At 47.4% G+C, this 25,662-nt stretch overlaps 9 protein-coding genes across 9 annotated transcripts; 7 read left to right on the top strand and 2 right to left on the bottom strand.

The window, feature by feature from the left end:
• The first annotated feature begins 127 nt into the window (after positions 1 to 127).
• Positions 128 to 2,248, top strand: LY89DRAFT_16366 (galactose oxidase). Its single transcript, XM_018205516.1, has one exon. The coding sequence runs from the start codon at positions 440 to 442 to the stop codon at positions 1,937 to 1,939; it is 1,500 nt and encodes a 499-aa protein (XP_018078603.1). The 5' UTR covers positions 128 to 439; the 3' UTR covers positions 1,940 to 2,248.
• LY89DRAFT_745042 (uncharacterized protein) lies at positions 2,009 to 3,272 on the bottom strand (the record flags this gene model as incomplete). The annotated part of the gene is made up of 3 exons (XM_018221049.1): positions 2,009 to 2,535; positions 2,584 to 3,130; positions 3,183 to 3,272. The coding sequence occupies 3 exons, from the start codon at positions 3,270 to 3,272 to the stop codon at positions 2,267 to 2,269; spliced, it is 906 nt and encodes a 301-aa protein (XP_018078602.1). The 3' UTR covers positions 2,009 to 2,266.
• Positions 3,273 to 5,537: 2,265 nt separating this feature from the next.
• LY89DRAFT_573189 (uncharacterized protein) lies at positions 5,538 to 7,531 on the top strand (the record flags this gene model as incomplete). The annotated part of the gene is made up of 4 exons (XM_018208678.1): positions 5,538 to 5,824; positions 5,971 to 7,131; positions 7,178 to 7,358; positions 7,406 to 7,531. The coding sequence occupies 4 exons, from the start codon at positions 5,538 to 5,540 to the stop codon at positions 7,529 to 7,531; spliced, it is 1,755 nt and encodes a 584-aa protein (XP_018078601.1).
• Positions 7,532 to 10,842: 3,311 nt separating this feature from the next.
• LY89DRAFT_572440 (uncharacterized protein) lies at positions 10,843 to 11,807 on the top strand (the record flags this gene model as incomplete). The annotated part of the gene is made up of 2 exons (XM_018208642.1): positions 10,843 to 11,423; positions 11,471 to 11,807. 2 exons carry the CDS (start codon positions 10,843 to 10,845, stop codon positions 11,805 to 11,807), a joined length of 918 nt encoding a protein of 305 aa, XP_018078600.1.
• Positions 11,808 to 12,435: 628 nt separating this feature from the next.
• On the top strand, positions 12,436 to 13,834 carry LY89DRAFT_745032 (uncharacterized protein; the record flags this gene model as incomplete). Its single annotated transcript, XM_018221048.1, has 3 exons — positions 12,436 to 12,610; positions 12,707 to 13,487; positions 13,537 to 13,834. The coding sequence occupies 3 exons, from the start codon at positions 12,436 to 12,438 to the stop codon at positions 13,775 to 13,777; spliced, it is 1,197 nt and encodes a 398-aa protein (XP_018078599.1). The 3' UTR covers positions 13,778 to 13,834.
• A 1,360-nt stretch (positions 13,835 to 15,194) lies between these two features.
• Positions 15,195 to 15,719, top strand: LY89DRAFT_552870 (uncharacterized protein; the record flags this gene model as incomplete). The annotated part of the gene is made up of 1 exon (XM_018208323.1): positions 15,195 to 15,719. A coding segment is annotated over one exon (525 nt), but the record flags the coding sequence as incomplete, so codon positions are not given.
• Positions 15,720 to 21,513: 5,794 nt separating this feature from the next.
• On the top strand, positions 21,514 to 22,248 carry LY89DRAFT_572838 (uncharacterized protein; the record flags this gene model as incomplete). The annotated part of the gene is made up of 4 exons (XM_018208661.1): positions 21,514 to 21,790; positions 21,849 to 21,999; positions 22,091 to 22,114; positions 22,179 to 22,248. Coding segments are annotated over 4 exons (522 nt in total), but the record flags the coding sequence as incomplete, so codon positions are not given.
• LY89DRAFT_713132 (uncharacterized protein) lies at positions 22,178 to 23,469 on the top strand (the record flags this gene model as incomplete). The annotated part of the gene is made up of 2 exons (XM_018218029.1): positions 22,178 to 23,209; positions 23,317 to 23,469. The coding sequence occupies exons 1-2, from the start codon at positions 22,457 to 22,459 to the stop codon at positions 23,467 to 23,469; spliced, it is 906 nt and encodes a 301-aa protein (XP_018078596.1). The 5' UTR covers positions 22,178 to 22,456.
• Positions 23,470 to 23,938: 469 nt separating this feature from the next.
• On the bottom strand, positions 23,939 to 25,615 carry LY89DRAFT_571984 (mitochondrial processing peptidase beta subunit mitochondrial precursor; the record flags this gene model as incomplete). Its single annotated transcript, XM_018208620.1, has 6 exons — positions 23,939 to 23,969; positions 24,028 to 24,384; positions 24,431 to 25,107; positions 25,159 to 25,236; positions 25,289 to 25,414; positions 25,463 to 25,615. 6 exons carry the CDS (start codon positions 25,613 to 25,615, stop codon positions 23,939 to 23,941), a joined length of 1,422 nt encoding a protein of 473 aa, XP_018078595.1.
• Positions 25,616 to 25,662: the final 47 nt, after the last annotated feature.

Here is a 25,662-nt window from a genome sequence, read left to right as displayed (position 1 = left end):
AAGTTAAAAAGCTCTTGCCCCGCTATCGCTATCTTAGCGCTGAACAGCCACAGCATTAAATTTCCAAACAGATGTGGCGGTGCTTGATCTTCTCCCCATCGAATTGCTTTTCCAGGTTTGTAGAAATACCCCTGAATTGATAGCTCGATCGCATTCCCCACAATCAACATGTCATTTCTCACAATCGTCCCAGGGATTTCTGTATATCTTCATTCTTGTTAATGGTTTTGGTGATTTTTCCGAGTTGACAATTTCCAACCATCTTGAATGCTGATGCACCCCCGGTTTGAAACTAATTACAGGGGAAAGTTGATTTCTTCTACCGCGACTTCAGCCACCATTCCTCTCTCACGATATCCTTCTCTCGAACATCTTCAGCAAACAATGAGCATAAGAGACTCCCGCTTGAGATTCTTGCGATATTTGCGGCGACGACACAATGGCTGACTCTTCAAAGTCCGACAAGGCCAATCGACCTGCAATCAAAACAGGCAAGCTTGTACGGTCTCAGAAGATCATTCAGCTGTCACCATCTGATACCAGACCTCCCGACATTCCAGAAGAGACCGAACCACCACAGCAGAGTCTTCCAACTAGGAGTCATACACCAGGACATCTGTCGAAAAAGAGCGAAAGTAGAAGGAGAGGGGCATCGACATCCTCCAAATCCTCTTCGAAACCATCCTCAAGTACCGACAATGGCAGACAAACCCCCAAACTAGAAAACTCCCTTTCTCCCTCAACAGCCAATGCTCCGCCACTACCGACCGCGGCATCTCCAGATCCCAGACGACCCCTCAATCTACGATCGACATCCGCGATAGCACCGAAACCCGCAGCGACATCTTCCCCCGCGCCTCGCACTGCAACACCTGCCCAACGCGCACCACGAGGTCCTCACATCCCGTTTCCACCTATACCCGATCCAAAGACAGCTCCAGATGTCGAACCCGCGCCAGCGAGTGGCATGTACTGGTCCCGGGCACCTGTCTCGGGAGCTTCGCATACTTCGCTGAGAGCACATACCACTACGCTTATCGGGTCTAATATATACGTTTTTGGGGGCTGTGATGCGCGGTCGTGTTTCAATGAGCTATATGTTTTGGATGCAGATGCATTTTACTTCTCATGTCCCTATGTTTGCGGGGAGATTCCTGTCCCATTAAGGGCTATGACTTGCACAGCTGTGGGCAAGAAGTTGATTGTGTTTGGAGGCGGCGACGGGCCAGCGTATTATAACGACGTATATGTCCTGGATACCGTCAACTTCCGATGGAGCAAGCCGAAGATCGCTGGAGACAGACAACCTAGTAAGAGGAGGGCACATACAGCTTGCTTGTGGAGGAATGGGATATATGTATTCGGCGGAGGAGACGGAGTAAGAGCACTGAACGATGTCTGGAGACTTGACGTAGCAGACACAAACAAGATGTCATGGAAACTGATCTCACCACCCTCGACCGGCCCAACAGAAGACAAAACGAAACCCAAAGCGAGAGGATATCACACCGCGAACATGGTGGGCAGCAAACTGATCATATTCGGTGGTTCAGATGGCGGGGAATGCTTCCGAGACGTCTGGGTATTCGACGTCGAGACTTTGACTTTCTCTCCAGTACATATCCCAGTCTCTTACCCTCGACTGAGCCATACAGCTACGATTGTCGGATCCTACCTCTTCGTCATTGGAGGTCATGACGGAGTAGAGTATTCGAATGAAGTCCTTCTCCTGAACCTCGTGACAATGGTTTGGGACAAGCGAAAGATATACGGCCAACTACCCAAACCTCGAGGCTATCACGGAAGCGTCCTTCACGACAGCAGGCTCATAGTCGTGGGTGGTTTCGATGGCGGAGAGGTATTTGGTGATGTCCAGATACTGGAGTTAGCTGTTCATGCGTACTATAGCCAGATTAGTCATTTCAGTATTGATGTTTGAGAAGTAGGAGGTGGATTGCTGATTTAGTACCTGGATTGGAGACTTTATGTTGCAATGATTTATGACTGCATATGATGACAAAATGTGTATATATATCCAGATAGCGACTTTAGTACAGTCTTTTTTGTATTATAGCCTCCTATGCTGAGACTTTATGTACAATGTGTTTGAGCGAAAATGTCTTGTCTTGAACATTGATTGAAAAGTACGCCTGCCGAATGCAATGATGCCGCCTTATATATGTACAATTCTTCCCTTCTTCTCTTCCCCCTCTAAAGTCATTACCCCAAGCTCCCTTTTCATCCATCTATCCCAAACTCCAGAAGCTTACACTTTTCCTCGTCCCTTAACCTGAACATCATCAAGCGGGGGCGCCGCACTTTCCCTCGCATCCTTCTGCCTCTTTGCTTGCACTTCTTGATTCTTCTTCTCTGTCTCCTCTGCTTCCTTATAATCGACTTTTCCGGCAGATTTGCTCTCGTGGACTATCTTATCTTTGGCGTCCTTATGCTTAGGTTGCTTGTTCGAGGACGGCTCTTCTTTTTGACCAGCTGTCTTTCTCGCTGCCATCTTGCGCTCTTCTGCTGCTACCATATCTATTGTACCATTAGCATAACTTCAAGTCAAACCATCAAAGAACATACCTCTCCACAAGTCCTCTCCCTCATAAGCCTCATGATGGATCCTCTTCTCAATCAAATGCTTATGCTCCGGATCATTCGGATCAATAATCTTAACCGTCTCCCACCTCCCCTTCCCCTTACTCGCATCCCCCACCTCAAACGCCGCCGTAGCAATCAAAACCGCCAACGTCAATCCCTGAGCATACACTCTTGCCTGCACCAACTTCTGCGCTCTACTCAAATACGGATTCCGTCCCACAAGTCCCAGCGCGATTCCCATCGACGCAACCCATGAAGCTGTCACGATCGGGTATCTGTTCTCCCGGCCCCAGTCCTTGAAACGCTGGAAGGCGGACTCGTTCGCTTTCATGGCTTCGAGGTCAGAGGTTGCGCGGTCCCGGTACTGGCGCTGCGGATCGCGGTCGAATTCGAATTTGCGGGACGCGCGATCGGCTTGTATGATTGCTACGAATGTGCCCGAGGAGGTGACGAGGAAGGTCTTCATGGGGAGGGTGAGGTGGCGGAAAGTGGGGAATCGTAGGTGTGCTCCGTAGACTGCTGCTCCGCCCTGAGAGAAGAGTTAGTTTTTGGTATTCTTGGGGGTGGAGAGAGAGACGAACAAGTGTTAATCCGACGATGCCGCCCATGATGCCGCCTTTGACGGTGGTATTGTAATGGGCTTCCTCTTCTTCTTTTGTGAGGATCTTCATGTTGAGGGTTTTGGTGTTTGGTGACTTTCAATGGAGGGGTAAAAAGTTCGAAGGGCTGTGTCTGCTATTCAGATTCCTCCTGCGGTGGTACTTCTGGAAAATACTGCAGTCGATTGGTGCGGAAGTGATTGTTTTTGATCGTGTGCTACCTGTGGTGGTGGTCTGATCGGTATTTTGAATCTTCGACAAGGGGTCTTCTCAAATTGTGGATGATGGAACGGCTGTTGGGCGAAATACGTAACTCCTGATGATGAGGAAGTAACAATTGACAGCAGGTCAATGAATTATATCATTCAGGTCGAGCTTCAGATCCCGAAATCTCTGTTCAGCGGAGAAGCAGGCGTCCGGAGTTGTTCTTTCTCGAATCTACAATAACTAAGCTATCTGCAGGAGAAAACGCATGACATCAACGAAAGCAGGCCACTGTGACGAAGGAGTGTGGTATAGCTTGACATTATGAATGTCCAAAATAGCTAAGATGTCTCCAATTAACGCTGTTCATTGGTCATACTATTACTAGACGCACCCTCGGTGTTTGACTTCCATACTCCAGATCCCGAGCTGTCGCCGATTACTAACACAGCGGTATTATTTCGAGTGTGCAGATGGCGAAAACCGGAGTGCAGCATGGGAATAAGCATGTTCGTCTGAGGATGAGTTCATGGCCTCATAATATTGTGGTAATGGAGATGCCCGAATCCGTTCTCTCTAGCAAGAGATAGCATCACATGGGTGAAGACGGGAACTTAGAGGAGGACGTAAGGTTACCGAGACTGTCAAAAGCATTGACATCTCCATCCCATACTTCCTCTCATATGATATGGCTGAGTCTCGACTTGTTTTGATATGGCCCTTTGCATATATATCAATTTCCGCTACCAGTCAACAAAGCATTTGTGGTCCTGTGGGTAGCTTTGTCACATATGCTAGGGGGACCATTCGTTCCTTGAATGAGCCCAGCACGGCTTGTACCAGGCATCCCATTCGTCTGTCTGGTTGACTGTCAACAGAGCTGCTGCATACAAGGAGTATTATTCGCCCTTTCAGAGCTCAAGTATGCCTGCTGCAGGTGTCTTACTATATACATGTCTCTCCTCCTTGTCTCTTCTCCATACACAGTCCATACGGAGGATCTCCGCATTAGTCCTTATCATGGAATACGGCAGTCCCATAGATCTCGCCATCTCGATCATCTAGATCTTAACAGACGTGCAACCACCTTCCCATGTATCCGGAGGCTTTTGATGTGCGAGACACCCAGCCAGAAGCAAATAATCATACGTTGCAGATTATTGCTCAAACATCAGCCTATTCGTCACTGTTCTGAGAGACCCAAACCAAACACAGTGCATCCAAGCGCAGAGTAAGACACGGCGCATTGAAGCGGCCATGAAGGGCTGAGGATTGGAGAGATATTTCCGAAGAGAGTTCGCCTACTTGAATGAGTTCAGGGTTCTGTTATGACTCGACAACGTGCATAGACCTTGTTCTTGACAAACGCAACGCCGCTTGCTTGCCGGAAACTATGGGGAACATGAACATTTCTGGCGTCTTTAAGTTCCATATGTCAGGGTCAGGATTCTGTGCAATCGTCAGTCCACCGTGCCAGCCTGGGCCGGGCTGGGATGACTGAGTTATGTGAGAGGACCGGGCAAGTATCCACGAGATCCTGAGCCTGTCCTGTCCTGTGATGAGATATTGTACATCGACCTCCTCTTGAACCGGCAACCCATGTGGATGTGGTTGTCCAAGGCCGGACTGCCGCAGGAACCAAAAGTATACAGACAGAAAAGTACTGGCGTCCCGTCTTGTCCATTAATAAATGTTATTGACCGCTCCACTACCCAAGTCACAGACATCATCACTACTACACCGTCTCCCCCAAGTTCGCCTTTCGCTTCCTGCTTTAAACTAATGTCAAAGACCGACACCAGTCAGGACAACCTCAGACCTCACCTTTCTGACTCTGCATCATTCACTGTTTCTCATCGTCGTCGCATCGCACGAGTGCTCCCAAGTAGTTGTCGCCATTTAATAAGTAATAAATACGTATTCTGGAAGAGTTTTGGTGGAGCCGAGTCCGGTCGTTCACCATAAAAGATGCCCAGCGCAATCGATTATTGGTTCAAGTCCACGACCAAAGTTGCACCTCCCGCGACACTAAGCGATAGTGATCAGGCTCCGGCTCTGTCTCCATCGCCGTCACTTTCTCAACCTCTCACACCAAACGACGACAACTTCTCGAGCGACCACTTTACCATGCCTATGACCTCCCCCATAGACATTGCTACACCGCTCCGAAACTCGTCTTCGCCGTCATCGCAGGGCCAGAAAGCCAGCAACTTCCACGATCCCGACATCATGAGTGGCACCGCCTTCGACTCCAGTATGGGGAGAGGGCGACAGGATTCCTTCGCAGGAGCGAAACCCATTTCCATGAACAATCCAAATCGAAACTCTGACGGTCGGCCGCGGCGCGAGAGTCTGGCTGGAAGCCTCGTTCAAGGCATGTCTTTCGGAGGAGTGAGCGTTGGCAGTTGGATTCGAGACGAGTAAGTTATCTCTCATACGCGAGACTTCGAGCGACTCAGGGGGAAACTCCAGTAAAGTTCTCTTCGACGACTCGGGGCGCGTCGATTGTCTGTCTCGTCGCGTCGCCACCGCTCTTTTGTCGACGGCTGTCACTAACACTCACCAGCATAATTATGGCGGGCACCTCACCTTTCCCCTATCAGTCGCCGTCTTTCCACTCGTCGTCCTATCTACCAAAGCTCGAAGCCAACTTCATGAGAGATTTCGCATGCTGCGGCCAAACATTACCCACTTTACACGATCTGCTGCAACACTACGAGGAGGCACATGCTCAGCAAACGCCGCAGTCTCTACGAACAGCATCTGCAGCTGCGCGGGCAAGAGAGAACTCGACGCCAAATAGTAAAGCAGCTATTGCAGCACAAGCAGCTTCAGCGGTTCAACAGCAGGCTCAGCAAGCTCAACAACAATCGCAGCAGCGCCCACATGGTTTACAAATCCCTCAAGGTGGAGTGAATGTTAGTGGAATACAGATGATGAGACAGCAACAACAATCACAACCTTCAACGCCAATCCAAAAGAATGCAGAGCCAGTTTCAGAAGATATGGATAGTGTGGAAGACATGGAGATGGATGATGCCATCGGTCCGCTCGATAACGCACCCGAGACTCCTATTCAAACACACCAACAACCAGTTCAACCTGTCCAGCAATCGATGTTTGGCCAGCAACGACCAAACTTGAACTTGAATTCTGCTGGTTTGCAACACTCCGGCCTTCGGACATCACAACCGACAACCCCTGCAACAGCAGGTTTTGGCTTCCAGAATAATCCCACTGTTTCATCTGTAAATACCCCAACCCTCAGTGCTCAGCCTATCCAACAGCAACAGTCACACCAGTTCTCGCCTGATACCTCGGTTCCGGGAACTCCCGCTGGAGAAATGGAAGATAATTACCCCAATATGCCGATGAACATGGGTGGTAACATGAACATGATGGGAAACATGAACTTTCCGTTCGGAATGGCAAATGACAGTTTGTCGCTGGATCTTTGCATTGACGAGCCTGCAAAGCGATTGTACAGTCCAAATGGATTCCCAAACCAGCAGAGACTCCAACAACAATTTGCGCAATTTGGCCTTGGACAAGGTCAATTTGGTAACAATGCTGACCTCATGAGAGCATATCAACAACAACATATGATGCAGATGAATGGAATGGGAAGTGCTCAAGCTGCTGCATTGATGATGGGCGAAGAGCACAAGCCATTCAGATGCCCAGTCATCGGTTGTGAGAAGGCTTACAAGAACCAAAACGGACTCAAGTATGTTTACCACTCTTTAGAAATCTTCAATAGCTAACATTTTCAGATACCACAAGACTCATGGTCACCAAACTCAACAACTGCATGAGAATGGAGACGGCACGTTCTCCATCGTTAACCCCGAAACTTCCACCCCTTACCCAGGAACTCTCGGCATGGAGAAGGAGAAGCCTTACAAATGCGATGTTTGTGGCAAGAGATACAAGAACCTGAACGGGCTGAAATACGTAAGTCATTCGCAACCTATTCTAGAGCCTCGGCTGACTTTGATTAGCACAAGCAACATTCGCCCCCTTGTAATCCAGATCTCAAGCTCGGCAATCAACTAGTCGCAGCAAGTCTGGGTCCACTCGGTGTCAATGTCCCTGGTTTACCAGGTATTGGCGAAGAGATGATGTGATATCTTCAACAACAGCTACGAGTTATGGCTCTCATTATCCAGCATGTCCTTCCGCGGACCTCCTTCATACATCGGCGTCATACGTTTGCTTCCACAAAAAACCTTGCATTGGGCGGAGTTTATGTTTCATCACGAGCTAAGACTATACCCCTCCGGATTTAGATTGAATTGGGCGAAAGACTGGGCTGGATAGAAAAATCATGTGTGTGCTTTGAACGTTTATTTCACTTCGAGACGTACACGACCGAGCACTCGACCCGACTTTTTTCGACTACACTACTCCTTCTCTGGTCAATATTTTCGCCCTGGCGGTATCGCTCTTCACCAACACAACACAGAACCAAAAGTTTGCTACTTGCTCTTCCTTGTTTTTACTTTTTGTTGCTGTTATTATTTCTTTTATGGAGGTGGAGTTGAAAGGTAGTCATAGGTGTTTATAGATTGCAGTTGCCTGAAATGGTTGCGTTTTCCTTTGTCTGTACGTATGCTTGGCTTTAGCCATGGATAGTTGTGTTTGAAAGGAAATGGGTTCAGTCTGCAGTACATGCTAGAACGGTATGGAAAGGCAGAGCGACATACGTTTCGATACTACTGTCTGGAGTATTTAGATGGACGAGATCTGTCCTTGTTAGTCTACTAGAAGTTGAAATCAGCTTCATCATAGACCTTTTCTTTGAATTAGTGACCGTTGTCTTGAATAGGGGTCTAATCAAACAGGTGAGAAACGCAATTCCCCAACATCTGGCAGAGGCTATTGTCCAGTTGTCATATGTCATTTCCGTGAGCTAGGACTATTATCTAACGACCGTTTGTCAAGCTTCTGCAAGAACTGACTCGTGATCCACTCCCTTCCACTCTTACATCGCCGAACCCCTGAAGATCACTTCCATCGTCACGCTTCTCAACATCACCACCACCACCATTGCTCGTCTCAAGCCCCAATCACAGCTAGCCGACCTCACTCGTTCTGTTCAAAAGCTAAACATATGATGCAGAGGAGCAAGCACGAGCGGAACGAGTCAGGATGTAAGCTAATTACGTGTGCCGAAGCGAGAAAGTTTATTATACAGAAACTCTATTACTTGACTCGGATTACTAGTTTAGGTCCATACTACTGCCGGTCAGCCTTCTACGGAAGAGGCCAAGCAAGCAAGCAGTGCAGTATCCGACACGAAAGCCGCGTCTCCCGCTGTTTGCTACTGCTGCTGCTGCTGCTGATGCAAGACATGCCCACGCAACAGATTATGTAATGGCATTGGTCCCTGCAGAACGCCACGTTGTGGCTAAATGTCAGTCTGTCACAAGAAAGATCGGGCGACTCCGACAAAGAGAGAGAGAGACAAATCCGATGCCAAGCACTGTGCAACATGGACTGAGGCTTCTAGTGCGGGCTTTAGAAGGAATGGATGTCTCGGCTGTGAAAAGCAGTGCTAGCATTTGCCGAGTCCGTGGTTGGGCCGATGGATGAATGGGTTTTGCCGTTTTTAGGCTAGGGGAAGGGGAATTGGTTGAGGCTGAGAATGATGGGGGTTCGGTGTTAGGGGATTGCTTGGTGGATGATGAAGGGGAGGAGGCGAATATGTGAGTGTGAGAGAGTCAGCACGGCTTTCGGTGCCGTTGAGAGGAAGTGATGACACGGAGAAAGCGGGTGGCATCATATTGGACGGCGAAATACGAGGCTGATGAATCAATCATTAGGAGCTTCGAGAACTTCGACCGAGGTTCGGTAATCCTGGAGGGCTGGAAGGGGGCTTCTAGAAAGGGGTAGGGAGATGAAGATTGACGGCAAGGAGGCGAATAAAGCAAGGCAAGCATACCTGTCCCATGGACATGGAAGCTCAAGAATCAGGGGACCCCTTGAGATATGCAAGTGGTTTGTTGTGCTTTGCTTATTTTGGATAACTCGATGAGATGGGGATATCCCAGAGCTTCCAAGTGGAGATCATTTCGGATGGAAACAAACAAGCAATGCTGGCTGCAAGGGTGAGTTTTCTTTTGGCATTTAGGAGTGATGGACCCTTCTTCAGCTTCTAGAACATGAGATGAGGGATCGGTATGTGTGTCTTGCTTTTCATGCCAGTCCGAGGCTCAGTGAGGCTCTTGTCCTCGTCTAGAACTGATGAGTGATTTTCATGAAAGGGGTATCACGTGTTAGAAGCTCCATCACGTGAAAAAGGACAATGTTCCATCTTCCAGACTTCATTGTCTTACGAATCAGTTGCTTTGGCTTTCATTAGAGCCGATAATTATCTAGCTGCCATCTGATCGTTTTGGCAATAGCGTAAGCGTTTGATGGGCTCAGTGGTTAATCAAAAGAGTCCAAATTCGCAAGACAAAGAACTCAAGAGTCTTCCAAAGAGGAGTACCAAGCAGTTAAGCTTGAGGGAATGTTGCAAAATGCTTCAAGATATTGAGGGTGAGAGAGAAATTCTGCTCATGTATTTGATACTTGAGAGTACCGGTATAGTTGACTAAGTTCAAGCCTGCTCACTTTCTCCTGCTCTAAATGTCTCAATTGTTAATCGACATTGAGAGCGTATGTCCTAGACTTGCTCTGACATTAGAGGCTTTTGAATGTAGTAGATATTGCTTTAGATACCTTTTACAATGCCGTTCTTGAAGATGATTTGAGTGTTGCTTTGTTTTGACCTTTGTCATGTTGTCAAGTTGGGAGCTCTATCTCTATAGCCTCGTTATTGCCATTGGCTGAAATGACGTACTCGCTAGCGCTCTTCAATTTGTTTACTTCAACAGGTTTAGCGTTCTGTCATGGTGAATCAGCCCATTTCTTGCTCCCTCAACAACCGCGCTCTACTTCAACGCAATCGCATCACAATCACATATCTACTTACTGGCTCATATTCGAAGTCTTTGATCTTGATCTTTCTGAGATCATAGATAGAGACCTCGAGCTTTTCCCAATTGTGCTCTCCTCCTAAACCCTTCCTTGCAACCCTTTGAACCTCCAAATAGTCTTGTGCTATTGTCTTTCCAAGATCACTTCATCAAAATCGGCACGCCCACAAGGCTGAACTCGAGTCTATCCCATCAAGATGGATAACCAAACTTCCTCAAGTCTGTTTGCGGACATGGACGATGCCACGGCCGCGCTTATCCTCCAATTACAAATCGACGATGCTCAGGAATACATCAATCAAACCCCAGCCCCAGGTATCTCCATACCTGCTGTGTCTGATGGACGTGCTACTTTGGAGATCTATAAAGCAGAACTTGAGCGAGAGAAAGCTACATTAGAGGACAGAAAAGTAGCATTTGATGTTGATCCTCTAGGTATTGGCACTAGGTTCTACATGCTGCTAGCTGCTCGAGCTCGACCTGAACCAGCAGCTGTTCCAGCACCAGCTCCTCCCGTCATTCCCGAGCCCCCTGCGCGAACTCACGAGCGATGTGTCTCCTGCGACGAATTCCTCTTCCCCCAAGAAGTTGAAATCGATATTCCATGCAATCACATGTACTGCGTCCAGTGCATCGAAGAGCTGTTCAGTCAATCCTTGGTCGATGAGTCGTTGTTCCCACCTCGATGCTGCAAGCAGCCAATCCCAGTTGACAACGTTCGAGAAATCTTGGCCCCGGACTTCATCCAAACTTTCCAGGACAAGAAGCAAGAGATCGAGACTGTCGATCGTACGTACTGTTCTGATCCTCGGTGCTCCATCTTCATGCGCCCTAAGAACATCTCTGGCGATCGAGCTACCTGCCCAACATGCCAACAAGTGACCTGCACTATGTGCAAGGCTCCTTCTCATGATGGTATCTGCCCAGCGGATGAAGGCACACAACAAGTCCTTGAGCTGGCGAGAGAAAATGGTTGGCAACGTTGTCCGGTCTGTCAAGTCATGGTCAGCATCTCAACCGGATGCAACCACATGAGGTACGTATTATTTCATGTTTGCCGTAGACGTATGCTAAAACAACCAGATGCCGCTGCGGTGCAGGATGGTGCTACCAATGCGCTGCTAGATGGAACAACAACGTCAAGACCTGCGAATGTCCTCAATGGGAAGAAAACTTGCTCCTCAGACGTGCCAATGAGGTCGTCAATCTTGAAGGACCACAAGAAGGCCAGACTCGTGAAGAACAAATGGAGGCTGCTATCGAGACCCTCAATGTACATTGCGAACATGACCGGGGCTGGGCTTTCTCTCATGGCTCTGCCCAATGCGCTAATTGCTCTCAGGTCATGCCCGTGTTCACCTTGCAGTGTAATGGATGCGTTATTCATTGGTGCAGACGTTGTACTCTTAACAGAGCCTAGATGAATTGTTGATTATCAGTGGTAAGCATACAGAATCTTCGCAGTTTTTTCTTCCTTTTAACTTGAGAAGCATAGCTGGGGTGTGCTACTCTGCATGTCGGATTATTAAGCGTATGCTTGGAAGATCTTTACTTTGTGTTTGATAGAAGCTTTCGGATGTCCTGAGAGCGCTAGGATATCCGAAATGACTTCAATCTCTTTTTGAAGGTGCTCCTTTTGAATGTCTTGTCATTTCTAGTTTGTTCTTGGAAAGAGGAGAAGAAAGGGCCCTCGAGCTTAACCCGAAAACCCTTTCTGTTAAGCTTTGTTAGAGTTAGCATCAACAATGAAATCCTAATGTAAACTTTGGTAATCTTATTTGATCGTGATGCAGAATCGTTCCTAGTTCTCTATGATGTATGTATTTTTCAATTTATTGTTTGAATCAGATTTCGTCTATGGCTGGAAACTATGGTGCGTTCTGGAGCCAAGTGGCTATTGGAAGTAAGGGGTCGATCTTTCTTTGCCTTTGGCGATGAAGCTGGGTACTTAACATCAGCACAACCTTCATGTAACCTTTCTTCATCTTGCACACCGCCACGCTCTACCTTTCTACTTGGTCATCATAACCCTGATCCGGCCATTCGACATGGCTACTGACACTTCTCAATTATCGGAAGATGAAGACCACTCTGACCAAACACCGCCACCTGTCCCACGACCTCTATCCCAAGCTTTTCAAGAACGTACCACGTCTATATGGACATGGCAGGATCTTGAGATTCCCGATAACCTTGACTCCACGTCCCACCGTCCTGAGACTAGTACGATGTCATTTCAATTCTTTCCAGCCCGTTTTAGAATTGAAAACAGTTGGTGATTCGAGAGGTGATAGGAACCATAATTTAACAAGTATGCAGGTGAAGGACCAGAGATGTCTGGAGATAGCAGATTGCCCACAGAGGTTAATCGATATGGCGGCCGAAGGCACTTTAACCTTCGAGAAACTCACGATGACCACGAGAGACCTTCCTCAGAGGTCCTATCTACAGCACGCTTTGACGAACCCTTCAGACCCAACAACGTCAGCACTTTTAGTGCCCCACGAGATACAGAGGCCAGAACGAACCCGTACATTAGAGCAACGCCCCCCGGTCTCCTCCCTCATAGCATCGAGCAAGGAGGACTACTGGGAGCTTCGCATTTACCACGGGACTGTTCCATTTGCGAAAAATCTATAATCCGTGAATCTGAGGTCGTCGCACTGCCTTGCAAGCATGAATACTGCATAGATTGCTTTCGAAAGTTGGTCAAAGAGTCATTTACACAAAAACACCTGTTTCCGCCTGTGTGCTGGTACTGCCCGGGACAAACGATCAATCTCGTCAAAAGGTTCCTACCAGATCTGGAAGAGGAATACCTATCCAAATCTGTCGAATTTGCTCTAGCCCCCAAACGTCGTGTCTACTGCCCGAATTGTGGTCGATTCCAATGTGAGATACATAACGACCAGAAATGGAAAGATTGCTTGACTTGCAATACCAAGATTTGCACCATGTGCAAAGCTCGTTTTCATTCCGGAGAATGCCCAAAAGATGAAGGTGATCAACTTCTCAGTCAACTAAAGAAGCAGGAAAATTGGCAGAGTTGTCCAGTCTGTGGGAATCTGGTAGAACTTACAGGTGGCTGTCCCCAAGTCACGTATTTTATCACAAATCACTCATGCCTGACTTTTAGCTAATCAATACAGATGCTTGTGTGGTACGCAGTTCTGTTACACTTGCGGAGCTGAAAGGAAGGCATGCGTGGGCCACAAAGCCAACGATACGGTTTACTTTCGACCTTTGAATTACAATCAATTGGCCGATCGTCTTCCTACTCGATCTACTTCAGATGGCCACCCCGACACTCTCGAGATTGATGCTGCAGCTACCGGTTCGGGTTCTATGAAGGACGTACAGTCACCAAAATCTAATACTCTTGCGTGGTGAGAAACGTTTAATGGGAGACTCACTTCAGGCATACTCTTCCCTAAACAAATTCCAAAGATGTAAGGATAACTTTGGGCATGTTAAGGAAATGAATGAGGAATTAGATACTGAGGAGACAGATACATTGGCCTTGTACTTGAGGCCTAGTAGACACTGCCCTTGATCCTTTTGTGTATGTATTGGTGGGACAATTTAGGGAGTCGGGAGTCATACTGATTTAATGTTCTTGCAGTTGGCCTTGGCAGAGTTTCTATTAATGTTGATTCACAGTACTCAGTCACACTACACGCACTGTGCCCGAAACTAAAATAGTGGGAGGTGAAACGAAGAGGAGACCGCTATTGCAGTAAAGTCTTTTTTTCTTTCATTCTATGCTAGCGGCACGTGATTGGTATTAAAAGTATTAAAAGTATCAGAAGTATTAAAAAATAAAAATCGTACGATCGTGCTTATTTTACTCGTATTTTAGTTTTAAGCAATTAGGAAGCGAAGCTTTCCCCTCGAGTTCGTTTTTGTATTGACTTCGACAATGACACTCAAGCGTCGAATATCGACGTGTAAAATGTCTGAGATCCTTGAATTTGCATTGATCATAATCTGGAGGATCTCTTATATTACTGATCAGCCATAATATTTTTTCCACTTGGTGTCTTCTTAATGGGAAAACAATAACAGAAATAGTCGTCAATGCTAAGACATGCCCCTATCTCGCTTAATAGGCGAAAGGTTGGACTTGTCACAATTTGATGAGCTTGCTATTTGTGAATGTCTGTTGGTGTCGAGATTCCGGCATTGTGAATAATTTGATAATCAACGATCAGCTATAAGTATTCCTAACAGTGCATAGTGACGATCTCCAGCTTCGACCACCGACACGCATCAAACTTCGGAAAATCAAAGCACTACGTATTAGCCTATCATGGACGAAAGACAGGACCAAGACCGGCGAGCGAACACCGCCCAGCTAAAACTACTGTGGGATGTGTTACTGAATCCGGAAGTGTTAAGTAGCATGAAAAAAGACTCGGCGTCTGACCTCATCAATTTCTTGCTCGATGAAGCTCGGCAAATGGTCAAAGATCAAGAAGCGGCAAGCAGTTCAAATGAACATCAGGCTGGGAGAAGCTTGTCCAGCCTTACTGCTAACATTGTACGCACATTGGAACGATACGCTCGACGTACTGCTGCAAGAGCAGATGACGGAGGCAGTAAAGGAACGGCAAGCAAGCGAGGTGTCGGCCCAATGTCTCATGACGTCCTTATTGTTCCCACATTCCTCGATGATAATCCTGAAGACATCATTGCTACAGACTACCATCCACTGCAATCTCCTCAATCAAGAAAGTTGTTACGACAAGGAGCTTTCAGAGAAAAGCCGCGAACTAAGTATGGCCCTCGGAAATTTCGATCAGTCAAAACTACAATGGAAGATGCAGAAAGCCCTACGATGGAGTGTTTCATCTGCAGAGAAGAGATAGTGTTTATCTTACTAATTAGGCTTCTTTGTGGGCACTATTACTGTCGCGAGTGTCTGGGGAGAAGATTTCAAGTAGCAGCAGATGACAGGAGACTTTATCCACCTCGTTGCTGCGATACCAAGATATCCTCGAGAACGTACGGGTCTCGCATCGACTACCATATCCTAAAAGATTATCTGTACAAGAAGATAGAGTGGGACACAAAGGATCCAACTTACTGCTCCAATGATCGATGTGGCAAATTTGTACGACCGAATAACATCCGAGGTCAGGATGCAAAATGTCCATGTGGAGTCCAAACTTGTACACGATGCAAGAGAAGATCTCACCAGGGTGATCTGGAATGTAATGGGCCCATTGATACTGCACTTCAAGCAACTCTGAGACTCATGAGACAGAGACGTTGGAAACGATGTCCAAATTGCCACACTGGCATTGAAAGAATCCGGGGCTGCTCACGTATGAGGTATGCATTCTTCGTCAATATAAATAATAATCCTGCTAAAAGTATTCAGCTGTGTTTGCGGGACAACTTTCTGCTATGGTTGTGGCAAGAGGGTGGATCTTTGCACATGTAGGTCAAGGCTATCTTCCTTCTGCAACCCCTCATTTTTAGTTCAGCTCTGTATGCTGGACGCCAGATAACTTGAAGCAGTGGCTTTCATTTCTGGGAGTCAGAACTAATTGCAAATTATTGGATCTAGGTGTTGGTGATAGTCCAATTCGAGATAACGCTTACTCACCGCCTGTCGCAACCAACCCCAGCCTATCTCAGATTTCTCACAAACCTATTCAACCCTTCATGGCTCAAACCAAACGGCTCCCGCCAGAATGGAGACCTGGCGTGATGAGATGCTCGCTCGGGAACTGGACCACCTCTGGAATAACGGAGCATATTCGGGAGAGACCATTGGTGAGATCAACCATTCGCAATGGAATGCCAGCGATAATCGACCAGGGAGAACATCAACTGGGTTGATTGATGGAGCCAACTTGAATCTGCCATGGGACGCAGTCACTAGCATCGTGCGATATCAGCAACTGCTGGACGCCGAACAACCAGGAGCTGACAATGGATACAAGAATACCACTAATTTAGATGCACTGATCGAGCACATACCATCCGATATCAGCCTTCAGAAATACAAGCATCATCGCGATCAACTCATTGAACGCGCGGAACGTATCAAACGAGAGAAAGTGGGGCCGCCTAGTTTTGAAGGTATTAACCCGCTGGGATGGTGGCATGCCTTGGAGTGACTTGATGATTCTAACTCTTTTCAGGTACAAAATGAAGTTGAGCAGGGTAACGGTTGTGTCATTATGTAGCAGGCACGGTATCTTCTTATGCCAGGTATTATGTGCTAGAGTTATGAAGGAAACGTGATGTCATGGACGGAAAATGGCAATTCTTAATCCTCGAAAGTAGCCCATCTACAGAATACATCAGACAATGTTATTCGTTTTGCCCATTTCGATGGTTGAAGAGCACTGGAACATTCACACAGGGTACAGCTAGGCACAATATTTAAAGGACTCGCATGTCCTCATCTGTTTTGTTATGTTCCAACATTCTCATCTCAAACTAACATCTTGCTCACGATCTTACGATCTTATTAATTAGAACTAGACCTAATTCTAAAGACGTCACTGCAATCCCCAACGAAAATGGATATTCTGTGGGATCCGAAGGTTCTCCAAGAGATGGACTCTGAAACAGCCAGCTTCATCCTGGCTCTAGCACTCGAAGATGCACAACAGCTAGGAGATCAAAGTGTCATCAGAGACTTGGAAGTCTTGGCTCTTACAGCAACGCGTGATGAACGCGTCGACAATGGAAACGGGGAATCTTCGGCTACTGGTGCTCAAGGAACACCGGCCCACGAAGCCCGACAGGATCAGCGTCAACACTGTGAGGTTGAAAAAAATGATAGCTAAGTCGCAACCGCATACAAATGTGTCATATGCAATGACGACTTCCAGAAGCAGGAAGTAGCAACACTGCAATGCTCTCATCACTGGTGCAAAGGGTGCTTGGAAAATAGGTTCTCTCTTTGCAACGACCGGTCGTTGTACCCACCAACATGCTGCAATGTTGAGATTCCACTCCTTCCAAGGTTCATAAACAAAGAAGTCTTAATGAAGTTCGAAGAGAGAAAAGTGGAGTGGGAAACAACAGATCCTGTGTACTGTTCCAACAAAAATTGTGGCAGGTTCATCCCACCAGTATCGCAGAGTACATTTGGCAGAAACTTCAAATGTCTTCACTGTGATAGGACTACTTGTTCGAGGTGCAAGAAAAAAGCGCATGGAAAGTATCCAGATGAGCTTCGGAAGTGTGATGAGACTTCAGATGAAGCTTTGCAGGCGGCAATCAAGCTTGTTAAAGAGAAACACTGGCAGCGTTGTCCGAAGTGTAAAGCGGGAGTGGAACGAACTATCGGCTGCAACATGATGAGGCAAGTACTGCGCATTCTATATTTTAGAAACAATATAGCTAATACTGAATAGCTGTTCATGTGGGGCGAAGTTCTGTTACGTATGCGGGGAACTGTGGAAGACTTGTGATCATCCATTTTTTCCAGCAAACTACCAAAGACCACCTGAGGTGCCTCTCATACCACCAGAGCTATAGAATGACAGACTCCCTGTACGCCCGGCAAGACAGCGACCCTCTGTGCCCGCTCGATCTCCGCCTCCGAGAATGGCAGCAACAGCGGCATTGCAATTGATGCGTCAACAGAACCTCCGAGCAGCGCAATTGGAATTGATACGTCAAGAGAACAACAGAGCATTGAGGCGAGAACTTGAACAGAGAGAGCTAGCATCACGTTTGAGACTATCGTATCCAGGGAGGAACAGACCTAGAGGCTTCAATGGTGGATATGGACATTGGCACCCCCCTAGAAGAATGTAGACGATTGTTGATATCGAAGAAAGGCAAGAGATATAAGGGAGCGAAAGTCAGATAGACACGGCCTCACATGGAGAGTCATATGTAAATGTGTATTTGATATTATCTTAATATGCAAACGTGGTATCGATTAGATATGACTCGAGATGTGCGTGCATTCACGATCGTTCATAGTCTCCCCCAATCACGACTGTATTATCTCTGAATAAGCGACATTGAGTGGCTGGCAGAAGTCGGTCCTATATCTAAAGCTTGAGACCATTTATCTAATGACATAATTTACTTCCCAGAAGATTGCCAAAATCGTTTTAGAGGTGTCACATTAGATATGATGAACTTCTTCCGAAGAAAAAAGACACCGACGGATCCACCGGAATTGACGCGACAGACAGCTACTCACAAGAAGTCTAATGATGAAGATAAGAAAATAACGCAGAAAGGTAAGGACATAGCGCTCGAAAGACAGGAGTGCTTGGTATGTACGAATTTATTTGAACGGAAAGATCTCATCCACCTGGACTGCAAACAACGCTGGTGCCGCACCTGTATCAAGGAAGCATTTGTAGGCGCTACAAGAGATCGATCTCGTTATCCACCGAAATGCTGCAGCGTGATCCAAGTCGATCGAATTCGGGACCAATTAGGAAGCGAAGTCTTGAAAATGTATCTCAAGAAGAAAACACAGTGGGATTGTCAAAATCCGTTATACTGCTATGACACGAAATGTTCAAGATTCATCGACAAGACGGATATTTGTGGAATAGAAGGCATCTGCCCTGCTTCAAAATGTAATAAAAGAATATGCGTCAAGTGCAAGGCTCAGGCTCACGGCACGGGCCCTTGCGCCGACGAAGAAGCGGAGACTCAAGCACTTGCGCTTATGACTGCCAGAGGATGGAAGCGTTGTCCAATATGTCGACATGGTATTGGACGTACCGAGGGATGCAACGAAATGAGGCAAGTTTTCTTAGCAAATGTGCGCACTGTACATGTATGGCGCTGACCGATGCTTCAGGTGTCTCTGCGGCTGTGTCTTCTGCTATAATTGCGAGAAGATCAAGGGATCATGTATATGTCCAGGACGAAGAACACCAGACCATGTTCCATTACGTAGACATCCCCATCCAGTCATAAACTATAGAGATCAGATACACTGGCCGCGGACACGGACAGACTTCGAGAGAAGGAGGTTTGAACATGCACGTCGGATTGGTGCCCGGTCCAAGACGAAACGACGACTGGATGGGTGGTGGCCTCTCTACACTGCAGCAAAATTATAGGGACTATGAGAGGTGGTCAAGTCCCTGGATGCCGAACCTAGATCCCTGGCGGCTGAACCTAATGTGTTCTTCTGATCGACGTCAAGCCCAAAGATATTATGGAGGACAGCATGGCCGCTTTACGCAACCTGGGTTGCCACAATTTCGTAGATATTAACCCTGGAAAGGCTTCCACACCGTATACAATCCTCTTAGAGGCATTTTGGGGATTGGAGACTATGTTTTCAACGCAAACGAAACCCTCGAAAGTTGGGAGGGGAGCTGGAGATTGGCTGGGAAAGTCTGAGAGACTACCAAATCGAAACCCTAATAGACCAGTCAATGCTGACAATCCCAAACAGAGCTTAACGGAAAAAGATTACCATATGCTTGAGAGTCACATATTTGCTTGACCAAATACTTGATTCAGATGGCAAGGAGTCGTCGTGATCGAGATTACCTCGCTTGCCTCAAAGGGTGACGAAGCCATCAAGCTAGCATTGTGGAAGTCTTTAAAGTCTTTTAAAGAAACTTGACAAACTTGACTTGAATTACGATCTAGCTTTGGAAGTAACTGCTGAGAGAATTCCTCATCGGAAGCCGAGATACCTGCATGATCATCAAGCCAAAGGTCTTTTGTCAGTCTATAATATCACGTGATCGATACTTGCACTCAACCTGAACTTGCCGCTTCGGGTGGCTTAGTATTCCACTCTTAAGTGATCTCTTTGTTAAGCTATATGTATTTGTTAATGGTCAAGAAAACGCTCTGATATACCCATCAGTATCTCGGCTCGTCCAATTGCGGCAAGACGTGATCCGCTAAGCGAGGGAAGCTTAACGTCGACTTCCTCGTCCTCTCCAGATTCACCAACTTTTTCTTTTCTGTATCCATTTCGATTAGAAACTTACTCAAGCACATCCCTCTTTATAAGCTTTCGTATTGAAACTTGCGCCTAGATTCCATACATCAGGTATCGAAGCGCATATTTTGTCAGACATCATATTTCTGATATTGATTCTTCATCTTTGACTCCACCATCAAATGCAAGTTGAGTCAGGTCAGACTAGCATACTTCACGATCCTCAAACCGCAACGATGGCAGCATTCCCTGGCATCGATGATGCTTCCTCGATTCTCATCATCCGTTTGCAAATAGAGGATATCGATCAACAGCTTCCTAGAGGCGGAAGAGTACGCGATGGAGCGCAACTATCCGATTGGCAACACATTTTGCTTCTTCAAAGAGAGGAGCTTCAAAGTCGTCTCACTATTCTCGAGGGTAGACAAATTGGAAATGGCCTTGCAAATGCGCTTCAATGTAAGAGACAACCTAAGATCTAGTTTCATGAAAAGTTGCTAATACTTTTTCTTACTTAGTGGAGCCCAATGCTATAGTTGCTGCTCAAGCCGGGGAGGGTCAAGTAGTAAATGACCGCGAAGTCACTAGCGGAGTTGCCGAAGTTCCTGTCTCTGTGCCGATTGAGGCCGAAGAAACAGTCACTTCAGACCGTTCTGCGGTTGGCTCGAAGCGCAAGCGGGCTTACGAAGAAGAGGAGGAAGAAGAGGACATCTATCGCAGACGAGGTCGACGACCACGACGTTATGAGGTAGATGATAGTTCGATACCTGTGCCGATCAAGGCCGAGGAAACTGGCTCTTCGGGCTCTTCGATGCTCAGTCTAAAGCGCAAGCGGGCCTGGAGAGCAGAAGAGGAGGAAGACGAAGCAGGAATCTATTGCAGACGCGGTCGACCACGACAACGCTATGGGCCAGAAGATAGCCCGATTCAAAAGAATGCCCTGTCATTGCAAGTCGATGTTGAAATCATTGACTTAACACAGTCTCCTCGAGCTTCCGGCAGTGCTGCCAAGCTTCCATCCGAATCGACTACCCATGGGACTGACTTTTCGTGGGAGCCCAACAAGCCGACAATCCCTTGTGTTAGCTGTGGTGATGAATATGAGATTGGTCTTCTAGCTTTAATGGAATGTACGTGCTAATTTCCAGCGTTGCTGCAATCTTCTAGAATCCTCTTGTTTTTGTACCATTGTATGTAACGAGTACTGACCTTAGTCTTAGGTGAACACAGCTACTGCCAAGAGTGTCTTCAAACGCTAGTCTCAAATTCTCTACAAGACGAAGCCCTGTATCCCCCACGTTGCTGCAGGAAGCCATTCGAGATGGATCTCATGAGACCCTTTCTCTCCCCAGAGCTCATCAGCGGTTTCCACGAGAAGGGAATAGAGTTTGGTGTAGCCGATCGTCTTTATTGCTCAAACCCAACCTGTTCGACTTTTCTGTTTCCTGCGAACATCACTGGGGATGAGATCGAATGCCCACTATGCTTAGTCATAACTTGTTAGTTATACTGTATTGTAAGGAGAAGAGGATTGTATTCCTGACATCATTCATCTAGGCACACTTTGCAAGAGTGCAGCTCATGATGGAGTTTGTCCTCTGGACACTGCTACTCAAAAAGTCTTGGCATTGGCGGAGGGCGAAGGATGGAGACGCTGCTCTAAATGCAAGGCAGTCGTGCAGCTAAGATCTGGGTGCAATCACATCACGTGAGTTGTTTTGTCTTTTCGTTGTCTCCAATATCCTCTACAGGATTTCACCCAAGACCAGACACTACGATCACCTGCTAACATTCTCTAGATGTCGTTGCAAAGCTGAATGGTGGTAAGTTGAAGCTCCCTTGAACACGAATGGTCCTACATTCGGAACCGATGCTGACCTTTTCTAGCTATGTATGCAGATCAGCATGGAAATCTTGCGAGTGTCCCAAATGGAACGAAGCTCGTATCATGGCCTGACACGGCATGATCGACCGGATTCAAGATCCTGACTTCCAACGCATCATGGAACGAATCGAAGCCCGCCACAGAGCTGAGTACCTGGCTGGCCGAGTCCAAGATCCTGACCTTCAGCGCATGATGGATCGAGTGCAAGCCCATCACAGAGCCGCTTTTGACCTTCCAGACCTCAATCGACCTGCCGGTCAAGCTCTTCAAGTAGGACTCGATGATGAACGCGCCCCAGGAATTCACGCTCATGCTGTTCATCAAGATCCTGTATTCCAAAACCCTTGACGAGCAGCTCGAAGAAACCCGTGCTGCCCTTGCTCGAGCTCGAGAACGTCGAGACGCAATCCTTGCCGCTGGAATTGCTCGTCAAGCTCCTCAAGTAGAAGTTATGGTCGACCAAATTGAGGAACCTGTTGGCGCTGCTGATTATGATGAACAATATCAAGAATTTCGCGAGCAAAGACGAGCTCGCCGTATGGAAGCTCTTCGCCGAGCTCATCCAGTAGAACCTATCGTCGACCAAATCCAAGAGCCTACTCAAACTGCTGGTGTTCAAGGCTGGCGCGAGCTAATGCAAGCCCGCATGGAACCTCTTCGTCGAAATCGTCCAGCAAAGACTATCGTGGCCCCAATTCCAGACCCGGATCGAGCTGCTCGTCGTCAACGCATCCGAGATGAACTTATAGCCCGCAGAGAAGCTCATCAAAATCCACGAGCTGAATACTTCACCCGCCGAGCCGAAACCCCAGCTCCCCGCGCTCGTCCGATCGTACCAGCCGAATCCATTATTATACCCCCACTAGCTTGCTTGGCCAACGCCCCGGCTCGACCCCCTCGAATGGTCTCCGAGGAACCTCCCGCTCGGCGCACTCCAACAGGTCGCGCTGCTCGACACCTCCGTCCAATTCGTCGAACCCGAAGCCAATTCGTGCTCAAGGATCGTGACTGTCGCCATGATGAATGGGATAGAGTCCGTGGGAGCTCTGCTTGCCAGGGCTGTTTTCGGGAGTGCAAAGACTTTCATTTCCAATGCTCGGGGTGCAAGATGAATACTTGTAATAAGTGTATGAAGGTTAGGTCGTAGATAAGGAGTGGCATGGAAGGACGGAGCTGGCTGGGGACTTTGTACTGGATATAGGAGGATGGGGTGAAGAGCTCGGCCGGAATTGGACTGGAGTAATGATTGTGAGGTGGGAATATCTCGAAAGCGATCTTGGCTTTCCCGAATAGCAGATCAAGGGAGCATGTTATTAGTTATGGTAATACAGCAATGTAGACAACGTGAAAAAGTAAATATTTGAAAGCAAGCTTTCGGAACTTGCCCTATGCACTGAAGAAAGCTTCTGGTTTTCCTGGTGAGAATCTTTCAGATGAAGCCTAGAGCCAATCTGGTGTCAAGAAAGTAAGCGTCAAGAATAGCGTAGACAGTAAAATACAATGAGTAGACAGGTATGGACAAAGACTACCTCAGCTTACCTTTGCCAATTCGAAGGCGAAGAAAGCCCCTGGACAAGGCTCACGTGGACCCAGAAGTTGCTAGTCCCGCCGAGACTCACGGCCAAACACGTCTCTTACCATAGGAGCATACATTCCAGCGTAATTGAAGGATGAAACATTTTATAGGGGGCTATGTTTACAAACAACTGCGCTTCTCGCAATATACACTCTATCACCCCGTCTTTCGCTCCGAATCTACTCCTTATGCGTTCCTGCTCATGTCGTTCCGAATTCTGTAGGAAGAAATTAGAAAGGCTTAATTTAGCCGATAATACTTTCGAGAAAACGTACCTGTTGTAATCCAACAGACCCTCAATGCTTCCAATAGCACTAACTGCAACGTCCTGGTCCCATAGCTTTCTTTGCGCAAAGCTCATAACGTCCTTCTCTGTGATTGCTCCAATGACGCGCTCAATCTCCTCTGGTCCCATACGACGGCCAGTTGTGATGATTTGTCGTCCAATATCTTCGGCAACAGCGGTTGTGCCATCCAGTGAGAGGAGAATAGATGCCTTCAACTGAGCCTTAGCTCGCTCAACCTCGGCGTCTGTGACGTTATATGATAATCGGGACCATTCGCGGAGTGTGAAGTGAACAAGATCATCGATTCGGGTGAGCTTGTCGGTGACGAGATAGATACCCCAGAGACTGATCGAGTTAGCTTGTCACGAATCAAAGCCATAATAAATCTTACCCAGTATCGCTGTAACTTGTGGAGAAGCTCATGAAGCTGTTGGCCAGATCGTTCTTGTGGACGAAACCACTGAGCTTGCTTCCCATATGAGGAGCATTGCCCATTGCTTTATCCCAGTTACCGACAATAGCTTGTGTAACCAAAGCAGTGAAGTAGTCGTCATCTTTCCAGCTAACACCCTCGACAGCAATAGCAATGTTCGCAGTTGGGATGGTATCATCACGGATTCGGACCTCAGAACCAATAAATTCTGGCTTTCGCTTTGGAGCAAGGGAAGCAGAGCTGTCGCTTGAAAGACCGGAGAAATGCTTCTCAGCAAGCTCAACGAGCTGGTCATGGGGAACACCACCAGCACCGACAAGAACCATGCGATCAGCAGTGTAGTTTGTCTTGATATAGTTGACCAAATCCTCGCGTTGAATACTCTGAATGTTCTCGGCCGGTCCCAGAATTGTTCGTCCTAGTGGTTGACCTTGGAAAGCAGTTGCGTGTAGGTGATCGAAGACAACTTCCTCCAATTGCTTATCGACCTCCTCTGACTCTCTTAGGATTACATCGCGCTCTCGCTCAATTGCTTGGGGCTCGAGTTTGGAGTTTGTGAGGATATCGGAGAGGATGTTGACGGTCGCGGGTACATCGGCATTGAAGGCTTTGGCGTAGTACACAGTGTTTTCACGCTATAATCCATATCAGCATATGCCCTAGCTTTCCGAAGCAGGCAAACATACAGATGTGTACGCATTCAAGTGACCACCCATATTCTCGATTTCCAGCTCCAATTGTTGTTGTGTTCGGTTGCTGGTACCCTGCAGACATGGTCAATTGTAATTCATCACTCCTGTAGATCAATTGAGTTACCTTGAAGGCCAGATGCTCAAGGAAATGAGCTGTGCCATTGGTCTTGTCTGTCTCTGCTCGGGAACCAGCATCAATCCAAACACCAACGGTCGATGTTTGTGCCCATGGCGAATGCTCTGTAGCAATCTAAAGGTATTAGCAGATATTAGAGCTCAAAAAAAGGCTTTTTCGTACCGTGAGGCCGTTGGACAGGGTCGTTGATTCCGTCTTCACGCCATTTTTCACCACGGGCGTCGCAAAGCCTCTTCTCAACGGGGCGACAGTGTTGAGGGCAGCGCGGTTGCGCAGTCCCTGGGTGAGGTTGAGAGCTAACCGCCGGGACGCCATGGAGGTTGATGTGAAGGTGGTTGCAGATGTTCTTGAATCGAAGATCT

Source organism: Mollisia scopiformis (genome assembly GCF_001500285.1).
Source record: "Mollisia scopiformis unplaced genomic scaffold LY89scaffold_1, whole genome shotgun sequence".
NCBI lineage: Eukaryota > Fungi > Ascomycota > Leotiomycetes > Helotiales > Mollisiaceae > Mollisia > Mollisia scopiformis.
The sequence above is the reverse complement of the archived record's forward strand: the minus strand, read 5'-3'. Positions and strand labels throughout refer to the sequence as shown.